This window comes from Sinocyclocheilus anshuiensis, unplaced genomic scaffold, assembly GCF_001515605.1.
Source record: "Sinocyclocheilus anshuiensis isolate Anshui unplaced genomic scaffold, SAMN03320099.WGS_v1.1 scaffold330, whole genome shotgun sequence".
NCBI classification, from domain to species: domain Eukaryota; kingdom Metazoa; phylum Chordata; class Actinopteri; order Cypriniformes; family Cyprinidae; genus Sinocyclocheilus; species Sinocyclocheilus anshuiensis.
Genome location: NW_015547689.1, coordinates 368,173 through 379,367, shown reverse-complemented (window position 1 = coordinate 379,367; position 11,195 = coordinate 368,173). Strand labels below are relative to the sequence as shown.

The window sequence follows — 11,195 nt, the reverse complement described above, 5'->3', positions numbered from 1 at the left end:
AGAGAGAGAGAGAGAGAGAGAGAGAGAGAGAGAGAGAGACGTGCAGTGGTGTTCGGAAATGAGAAGTCCTCACATTTAAGTTTTTATTCATTTTTTTATTGTTTTAATTAAATGTAAATTTATGTCCCAGTCACATTTTCTTGGTTAAATAAACATTACTTACACTACCAGAATAAAAATATATATTGTATTTTTACATTAACAATGCAATACATAGGCTATACTATATACTAAAACCAAGTATAAATCTCATCAGTTTAGTGTTTTTAAACATTTTACATTTATTCAAACATAATAACTCAGTAACGATTTAAAAAATATATATTTTTAAAACAATTATATATTTTATTTATGAACTGATGTTCAACTGTTCTTTTTCATAATAAACTTATTTTCGGATCATCAGTCATCACATCTCTGTAAACACTGGTCACAGACGTGGAGATGTACCTTTGAACGAGCTGATTGCTAACTAAAAAAACCCACAGATCATGTTTCTTTCTTTCTTTCTTTCTTTCTTTCTTTCTTTCTTTCTTTTTTTTCATAAAATTAAAAGATAACAGATTACCAGATAACAGATTGTCAACAATTGTCATTTTTTAAATTATTTGATTATGTGAAATTAATATTGACAACTTTTATCATGCCATGCCTTCATCATTGAATTCAAATGTCACTTTTCAAATGGCTTTTTGTGTATATATTTATTGTTGTACCCCTGTGTCTCATAAAAATATTTGAAAATGCATCAAGCTATGAAAACACACACACACACAAACATCCTTTCTGATTTTATACAAATTACAATTGGCTGCCAGCTTTCATTTTCTTGGTTAAATAAACATTACTTACACTACCAGAATAAAAATATATATTGTATTTTTACATTAACAATGCAATACATAGGCTATACTATATACTAAAACCAAGTATAAATCTCATCAGTTTAGTGTTTTTAAACATTTTACATTTATTCAAACATAATAACTCAGTAACGATTTAAAAAATATATATTTTTAAAACAATTATATATTTTATTTATGAACTGATGTTCAACTGTTCTTTTTCATAATAAACTTATTTTCGGATCATCAGTCATCACATCTCTGTAAACACTGGTCACAGACGTGGAGATGTACCTTTGAACGAGCTGATTGCTAACTAAAAAAACCCACAGATCATGTTTGACTTGACAAAGTGGTTATATCTAAGTGTGTGAGTTGTTTACTTGCTTTCTTTAATTAGTCTTCCCATTAACACCATAATATTGGTCATTCAGACTGATTTGCAAACACAAGAGGCGGGATTTATTATATGAACCAATCATAGCCGATCATAACCAGTTATATCCAATCATATCGTGATGGAGGCATTGCCTCTTCTCACGTGACTTTCCCGATTCATTCTCAATTACCCCTCACCAAACCCACCGCACGCTTTAGGGGGTCTGTTAAAACTCAATGGGCTCAGGGGAGGCGAGAGAAACGTGAACTCCCGCTGTAACTTTACCTGCTGGTGTAGCTGTTGGACAGTTTTAATTTAGAAAAACGAGTGATTTATATGCTATTTATGTCATATTTTGTAATATTTGCGTTGTTTTATTTTTGTACACATATATATATATATATATATATATATATATATATATATTAGGGGTGTAAAGGCCTGTTCACATCAAGGACCATAACTATAAGGATAACGATATTCTCTATATTAAAGAATAGCAGCATCCACACCACAGCTATAACGATAAAGGCACAGAGAAACGATATAATTGGAATCACTTTCAGAACGATTTTTTCCAGCTGATGAACGATAAAATTTTTTACAGCCAATCAGAATCAATCCTGCTATGACGAGCTCGAAAATTTAAAGCAGCAGACGAGAGTGCGCTTGCAATTAACAGACAATATTGTCCTCTGATGTGAACGCTAATATAGTTATCTTTATAGTTATCGTTCTTAATGTGAACGGGACTTAGTACACAGAAGTCACAGTTCGGTAAGTACCTCGGTTTTGGGGTCACGGTTCGATATGAGTTCGGTACAACAGGAAATGTATTTTTTTTTTTTTTTCATTTATTTTGAACAGACAGTAGTGCTACATGCATGTAGCATGAGCAGTTGTTTTTTATTTGAATTAGATTGTATAATTTCAAGAATGGTCTGACTTTAGATTTGTGAAATTATGCTACATACGACACCTGCACAAAACAAAAACAGCAGACGGACTGAATGAAAATGCAAATGTATTCTCTGACAGCAGGTGGCGCTTATGGAACAGTAGCGATATAGAGTTTCCTTGGTTACTGCTGTAAACAAAGCAGCTGCACTTTTAAACACTACTTTAATGTGCATTATATGGAGGTAAGAGGAAAAGAAAATGGCATCAAAACATTTCTGAAGATGGTCAGTTCCTCTCAGAGATACATTAATATAAACCCCCACATATTTGTCTTTCTATATTTCGAGCATCGCGAACAGTGAGCTTGATCTGCCTGGTACAGTATTTTCTCCTCTTTACAGACTTAAAAAAATTCCACACAAATTACATTTTGGAAAATGATTGCAACGCAGTTTGTGTGCAATTATGGAATACAGATCAGCCAAAATAAAACTAAAAACCGGTTCCAATTCATAGCCAGTTGACCAGTGCATCTCTAGAACCCGAAACTTTCACACATTGCTCATTTAAAACAAGCAGGCAGTTCTTTGAGCCCTTGCATGCCACCTGAACTCGCCATTGTTGTTTGGGGTTGGTGCGTAGATCATCTCTTCTTCTGCTCTTTCCTGTTGTGACGGTTAGCGTTGCATTACCACCCGTGCCCCCTTCTGGACTGATCGCCCATGATATGTATATATATATATATATAGCAAGACAAAGAAGTTATTTTATTCCAAAAATGTAATTTCCACCATGCACAGAATGTTATCAAACCAGTTACGCATTTGCATGTATTTTCACTGGTGGACATTGTTAGTCAAATTTAGTGTATTTTAATGGTGTGTATTTGCTAAAAGTCTGCAGAGACAAAAGTGTCCATGAAACACCCACATACTGTACATGCTCAACACAAGTCAAGAACTTTTTCTCTTAGGTGTCGAAATGAAAAGGTTGTCACAGTGGTCTAACGTGGCATGTCCCATGGCTACTGTTCCTGTTTCAAACCCCAGTGATACAATGCTCAGGTCAGACGATGCCAGAAATAGATGCACCTATGGTCCTGAGTGTGAAGCAATCTTAATCACTTTAGTTATTCCCATGGAGCACATTTCAACTAATCTGAAGAATATATTGTAGCCTGCACATTTGTTAAGCTCCCGTGGTTATAAGTTATAAGCAATAGCTTAAAGAAGCATATGGTTGCCTTTATTTGCTTCAATGGAAAAACAGTCTAGCCTTCAGATGGGGAAAAAATACTTCTAATTATCTCCTACATGTTTCTGTTGTTGCTTGCAGTGGAAGCGGAGTGTGAAAATGTGTCTTTTCATTCTATCATCTGCTCTCTTTCTCTATCGACTCTCCAGCCCTGAAGGATGCTCGATTCCAGCTGGTCAATTTCTCAGACAACGAGCTGCGTGTGTCGTTATCCAACGTGTCTCTCTCAGACGAGGGAAGATACGTGTGCCAGCTCTATACAGACCCCCCACAGGAAGCCTACGCCGACATCACTGTGCTAAGTATGAACACTCATGCATGCATGTACACAATATACAATACACACACAGTCATTTATATTTTTTAGTATTTAGTCTGGGTTTTATTTCATTATTGTTTTATATTTTTATAAATGTTATAAAATTGTATAAATTATTATTATAATATACTCTAAGACACCATGTTAAGTTAAAAGTAGTTCAGCTCTAAAAATAACTCATCTCAAGACACCTGTGTTTTGTTCCACCTGTGCCTCCAGGTCAAGTTGTAGCCTACATTTCATATTTTAAGCATAATGTAGGTCTAACTTATGACTTTAATATATGGCTGTGAAAATAAATCTGCATTGTTTATCCTTTTGATCTTTCTTTTTTTTTTTTAATAAAAGTTCAACCTTTTATCAAGATAAAACAATAGATTTTTTTAAGTGTTTTCAAACTTGGTCCTTTTAAAGGGGTCTGAGCACGGTTTGCTGAATTTTTGGCCCATATGTGAACGCTCCAAACGATCTCAGACCCTTTAAAGCGAACCGAGCCAAGACCATCTCGGGAGGTGGTCTGAGTACAGTTCGTTCTCAGATATTGATAAAATTCTCTAAAAACATGCATTGTGAACCCAAACTGCTACGGACTAGCTTGATTTTTTTTATCTGTTGGCATTTGATAAAATCCATGTATCTGAACAAGCTGTCCAGGACCTCCAGCAGAAAAACAGGCCCACAACATTAAAGATCCAGCAGTATTTTTAACCGTAGGCATGGGGTACTTTTTTTTTATCTTAGTGTGCACCAAACCCATCTTGTGTGTTTGCTGCCAGAAAGCTTTTTTTTTTCTCCATCTGACCATAGAACCCAGTTCTATTTGAAGTTCCAGTAGTGTCTGGCAACTGAATATGCTGGAGTTTGTTCTTGAATGAGAGCAAGGGAATTTTTCTTGATACACACACACACACACACACACACACACATACTGTATATATATATATATATATATATATATATTAGACTATAGAACATATTTATATATAGAATATAAAATCTTCCCACATGTGGTCATGACCCCAAGGTTGAAACCTCTGGATTAGACAAACCTGAACCTGTTGTTTTGACTGTCAGATTTCCCATAAGGCACTTGGCGCATAAACACCCACAGACACACACACGTAGGGCTTCTTTGTTTCTTGAGAAATCCTTTTATGATCAATCACCAGAGTGGAGCAGCTTTTGTGAGATGCTGCAGCAGTGTAGAATCAAGATATAGCCATTCATCTTCGCCTAACAGAATGCCAGAGACGTGGCCAAGTCAGATCCTGAGCGCCGAGTCATTCATATTTCAGAAGGGAGCCTTTACACCACATGTACGCACACACGCTTTCACTGCTGTTTGGAGGGGCTGCTGAAAGCCCTCTAAAAACTCAACAAACACTTCACCTGCTACTTCCTTTGAGGACTCAGCTGCATGGTGGAGCCATTCAATGGAATTATTGTATATGTGTTTGTGTGTGTGTGTCTTTGTGTACATGTGAACGCTTTGCTGCGTTCTGCGTCTTGACATAACTGCATGGAAAAATCACCCACACTTAAAAGTGATTATTCCGTTTTGAGAGCAGAGTTTAGTGCGGGGTGGGTATTGAGGGAGTGGGATTGTAGAGAGCACGCTGAATGCGTTTGAGTGGCTGGCTTCACAGCTTTAGACGACCGAGTTGAAGCAGAATGCTTGAATGGAACCCTGCTGCTCGGGGAGAACAATAAACCTGAAATACCCTGTCCAAAAGATGCCACACATTTATGCCAGATTGCTAGAAGCCTAGGATTTCGGTGACCTTTTCAGGTAAGCATTTTAGGCATTGTGAACCTCCTGGAAGTAAGGACCACTGAAAGTGAGCATGTCTTTTGAAAACACTGTTATCACGGTATATCCAACTGAGCACCAAAATGAAAAGGAAAGCCTTTAGAGATGTGTTACAATATGCCTATGAACATTCCCAATTATTCAGGTCAGTGTACAATGTTCTAGCAGATTTATTCCAGTCTACTGGATGTGTTGCTTTCTGTTACACAAGATGGTTCGCCATTATTCACGGTGTAGTTATCCGTGTCTCATCAGAGTAGATACTTTGTCAGGGTACACTCTTTTATGTCTTTTGTAAAAGAGAATGAATACACTCACCTCTTTATCTTCTATGACGTGTCCATCCCTCAGTGTTAGCATCTGTGTTGGCTATCAGTGCACTATGGACTAAATGTGACTCTAGTGGTGCTTGATTTACAGACCGCCTTGAAAAATCTGTCTATCCTCTCTCAGTTCCACCAGGAAACCCAATCATAGAGTCCCGTGAGGACATCGTCAGAGAGGGTAACGAGACAGAGATAACCTGCACCTCCATGGGCAGCAAACCCGCTGCAACGATCAGATGGATGAAAGGAGACAAAGAGCTACAGGGTGGGTCAAGTCGCATTGCGTACACACAAACAAACCAGGTGTTTACAGGTTTGTTTTCACTTTGCCTGGCATCCCACAGAGTGAGTTTTTCCCAGAGCACTGTCATCTGAGACTTTATGTATTAAAAAGACAAACACTTAAAGGGTTACTCCACCCCAAAATGAAAATTTTGTCATAAATCACTTACCCCCATGTCGTTCCAAACCCATAAAAGGTTCATTCGTCTTCGGAACACAGTTTAAGATATTTTGGATGAAAACCGGGAGGCTTGTGACTGTCTCATTGACTGCCAAGTAAATAACACTGTCAAAGCCCAGAAAAGTATGAAAGACATCGTCAAAATAGTCCATCTGCCATCAGTGGTTCAACCTGAATTTTATGAAGCGACGAGAATACTTTTTGTACGCAAAGAAAACAAAAATAGCGACTTTATTCAGACGAGGAGACGAATTGTTGAATAAAGTCGTTATTTTTGTTTTCTTTGCGTACAAAAAGTATTCTCGTCGCTTCATAAAATTTAGATTGAACCACTGATGGCAGATGGACTATTTTGATGATGTCTTTCATACTTTTCTGGGCCTTGACAATGTTATTTACTTGGCAGTCAATGGGACAGTCACAAGCCTCCCGGTTTTCATCCAAAATATCTTAAATTATGTTCCGAAGATGAACGAAGCTTTTACGGGTTTGGAACAACATGGGGGTAAGTGATTAATGACAAAATTTTCATTTTGGGGTGGAGTAACCCTTTAATAACAGCTTTCATTAATACCAGAAACAAACATTGTTACATTTATATAATGCTTTGCAGGTAATTAATGTAGACTACCATTTAAAAGTTTGGGAACAGTATTTTTTATTATTTATTTTTTTTAAGAAATTGATTTTATTCAGCAAAGACACATTAAATTCATCAAGTGACAGGAAAGACATTTATAATGTTACAAAACAAAAGTTATTTTATATAAATTATCATCAATGAATCCTGAAAAGAAACATCACGGTTCTCACAAAAGTATTAAGCAGCACAACTGTTTTCAACACTAATAATAATATCAGCATATTATAATGATTTCTGAAGGATCATGTAACACTGAAGATTGTAGTAGTAGCATTGCCATCACATATTAAAATAGAAAACATTTATTTTAAACTGATAATATTTCACATTATTACCATTTTTACTGTATTTTTTATCAAATAAATGCAGCCCTGGTAAGCACAAGATAATCTTAACAACCCAAAACTTTTGAATAGTACATTTTATAGTATTTAGTAGATAGTTTTTTTTTTTCCTATTTTTTGTCCTATTTTCCACATTAGAATAAGGGTCATTAAGACCATGAAATGAATGAAATGGTAGTATGAAAACTATGTATTGACAAATTGTGAAATCAGTTTTTTAAAACATATTTTTTGACCTTTTTTAAACTTGCCAACCTGTCCATTTATAATTCCGTTTAGTTTTATTAATCAATTCATGAAAAATACAAGTTCATTCAAGCGTGTCCAAACTTTTGATCGGTAGTGTGTAAATGTATCATTTGATATACCTCTTCTCTACAATCTGTAGTCTAAAGTTGATCTTGGGAAATCTTAAGTCATAAGTCACCACCTCCTTTTCATCTTCTGCTTACCTGAATACTCCTCACAGAAGCTTGGCTTGTTTTCCATCATGGCTCCGTATGGGTTAGCGAGAGGCCGTACCTTTAACCCACAGCCGTCTAGACACAGGCAATTTGCATATGTACAAATTACTGCATATAAGCTGTCCTAATAACAGCTAGCCAAAATGAGACGGCTAAATTGTAGTCCTGGATGGATGCATTCATTTGGTAATTAGCGATAAGCTCAGTCAGGGGTCTCCGTTTCTCTCCACTGGGAGTTTCGGCAGCTATTATTCAGCGTTGTTCTGTTCATTTGTCACTGGGTGTTTTGTTTTTATGTAACATCAATATATTATTGGACAGTTGGACAGTTGTAGCGCTAAAGATGAACGAGTTTGCCTCAGTGAGATGGACAGCAGGACATGAATATTCTGTTCTTGTATAACGGAATGGTTTGAATGGAGGAAGAGAAAGCGATTGAAGAATGCGAGGGACCCCTTTCCTGACACAGGCGGTGCAACGCCGGCACTCACTGGCTGGAAATTGCTTTTGGCCCCTGCGCCTTCAGATTTATTTTTAATTAAATGTCCTCATCATTCAGCCTAATTACCTCTAGGATAATCAGGCTTTTTTAAATATCATTTAAAGGTTACACCCATACAGCCCCGGAATGTAAACTCAGTCGCCCCCATGATGTACCACCTCATTCTCCCCTCACACTCACACATGCACAACCTCCCCAGTCTTATCCATGTTTTGTGCTGCGTTTAGTACATCTGTTTTACATCCTGCTCCATTGTTGACACACACCTGACTCATAAGTCTAGCTGAATGAACGTTGGGAAACAATGAGTTGTTAATTTCCTCCTGTCAGAACACGTCTGGCCTGCTCATTGTGTCATTGCTTAAAAATATAATCTCATTTCAATTAGCCCACTAAGCTCAGCTGAAACACAATGGCACGATTCAAAAATTTTAATGGCTCTAAGGAAGTTTGCTAAATACTCATTTGGCCCCAGATCTCCAGACTGCCCTCTTCCAGGGAGTGACTTTCCATTGGAAGGTGTTGGATAATAGGGAAAAAAGGGGAGGGTGAATTATAGAGAGCGAAAAATGTGAAGAAACCGTGAATTCAATAGGGACAGGATGTCTTTTGATATTCAGCCCACTGTATCGCTGCAGATCGGAACTAATCAGAGCTCCTTTGCATTTCAAAAAGGGAGATGTTATTGAAATGAAGAAATGTCTGAATGACAGTGATTGACCTGTGATTATCTCTTTATCAGCAGTGACTGTGGCATTGTAAGGGAGAATGTAGACGTGCCTCTGGGCTCTCAATGAGCTCTGTGTCTTCATTTTTCTGAGATATGATTGTCTGAATATCCATTCACTGCTGATAATGCTGAATGCAGAACGAATGAATGCTCAAGACAAGGAATTGTCAGAAAAAAAAATGGTCTGGAGTATTGAGATGTCCAGATTTTCACACAGTAGTTCAAATTCCCGGGCATTTTTAGGATTTATGGTAAATTTAGCATTATGTGTTATTGATAACATTGATAACACAGCTCTAGTTATCAATGTTATCAATCAATCAAAAAAAAACTGTTTTCATTTTTAATATAGTTTAAAACGTGATTTAAACTATATTAAAATTGATTAAAGGGATAGTTCATAGAAAAAAATTTTTTTTTAATGATTTATCCACCACCATGTCGTTCCAAACCGTCTCAAGCAAAAGCTACAGTATTTTAAAGAATGAAGAACTGGTTTTATCTATGTGATGAAATTGAATGGGGCCCAAAACAGCTTTATATGTACAAAAATATATTCTATTATGTTCCACAAAATAAATTAAGTCATACAGGTTTGGAATATGATTTTATATTTATATTCTATTTATAATAAATTGACATTGGTGGTACCTTCCATCAAACTCACATTTTTCTGTTTCTTTTCTTTTAGCCTGTCGCTACAACATCTAATTCATTTTTTTAATGATCAAGTGGATTTTTTTTTTACAAAAACACAAACAGGACAATAGGTCCTCTCTCTCTTACGTTCTCGCTCACCCCGTGTCTCCTCCTTTCTCTCTTTCCACCCACACCTGTTTCTGTTCACAAGGCCAGAGCAGTAATTGAGTGATGGAGGTCTATGCAGTGCTGCGAGGCTATTGTCTAGAGCCACACAATGATTCTGAGTCTTTTGTGTTCTTCATGCCCACTTGATGCTGCTGAAGGAGGGCTGAGGGTCAGAGGCATCCACTACAGCCATTATAGCTCACTTCATAAAGCACAAACACACCATCACAGCCCACATAGTTGCCAATGAGTGACAGCTGCATAACAAGCCTCGAAAGGAAGTGATTTGGGGCTGTTTTTAAGCCACATGTCCCCTCTCATATGGTCACAATTTAGGTGAAGCTGCAGGGGGGCGTTTACTGTACACATGTCATCGGTAAGCTACAGTGAGCCTCCATATGTCACATATGTGCAAGTCATTAGGGGATCTACTTTGTTATTTGGCTCACAAGATGTAGAGAATACTGTGGCCTTCAGTACATTTAGCCACCCATGGTTTCTTGACAGAAATGATAATGAAAGCGATTTGTTTTAAATTCTATGTCTCTGATTGGTTTCTGTCTCTCACAGGCAAATCTAAAGTGGAGGCCACGTATGACAGGATGTTCACTGTGACTAGCTGGCTGAGGCTTACCGTCATGAGAGAGGATGACGGAGTTCCTGTGGTTTGCATTGTCGACCATCCAGCGGTCAAGGACTTCCAGACGCAGAAGTACCTGGAAGTACAATGTGAGTGCACCTGGGGAGCAAGACACAGACAAAACATGGAACAGAGTCTGACAATATGTTTGGATAGATAAAGTTTTTTATTTTTAATTAATTTTAATTTTAGTATTATTTTTGAAGTACGTTGTGAGTGGACAGCTTGGCAGCATTTTAATATACAGATATAGAATTACTATCATTGAACTAAAATATATTGTGCAGATATTAATGTAAGTATATTTACATTTATATCTTTGTGAAGATTAAGGTGTTTTTATTGTTTATTTTATTTATTTATTTTCTGAACTACAGTGTGAGTGAGCAAAGGACATGACATTTTTAATATAGGTGTGGAATTACTAATTATTATTTTATATACAGTCATGGCCAAAACTTTTGGCAGTGACATAAATTTTGTGTTTTGCAAAGTTTGCTGCTTCAGTATTTGTAGATTATTTTTCCACGTTTCTATGGTATACTGAAAAACCATGATAAGCATATCATAAGATTTAAAGGCTTTTATTGGCAAAAAATATAATGAGTCAATATTTACAGTGTTGACCCTTGTTTTTCATAACTTCTGCAATTCGCTCTGGCATGCTGGATATTAGCTTCTGGGCCAAATCCTTACTGATGGCGATCCATTCTTGCCTTATTAGTTCTCGGAGTTTATCACAATTTGTGGGCTTCTGCTTGTCCACTCG

At 36.9% G+C, this 11,195-nt stretch overlaps 1 protein-coding gene across 4 annotated transcripts in view; it reads left to right on the top strand.

Moving 5' to 3' along the window:
- Nucleotides 1-11,195, top strand: part of LOC107703515 (cell adhesion molecule 1-like) — a 345,884-nt gene that overhangs the window by 276,080 nt on the left and 58,609 nt on the right. For all 4 annotated transcript variants that reach the window (XM_016506153.1, XM_016506155.1, XM_016506154.1 and 1 more), the window contains 3 exons: nt 3,528-3,680; nt 5,961-6,098; nt 10,357-10,515. In XM_016506153.1, coding sequence (XP_016361639.1) covers nt 3,528-3,680; nt 5,961-6,098; nt 10,357-10,515 — 450 coding nt within the window. The remainder of the gene's footprint in view (nt 1-3,527; nt 3,681-5,960; nt 6,099-10,356; nt 10,516-11,195) is intronic.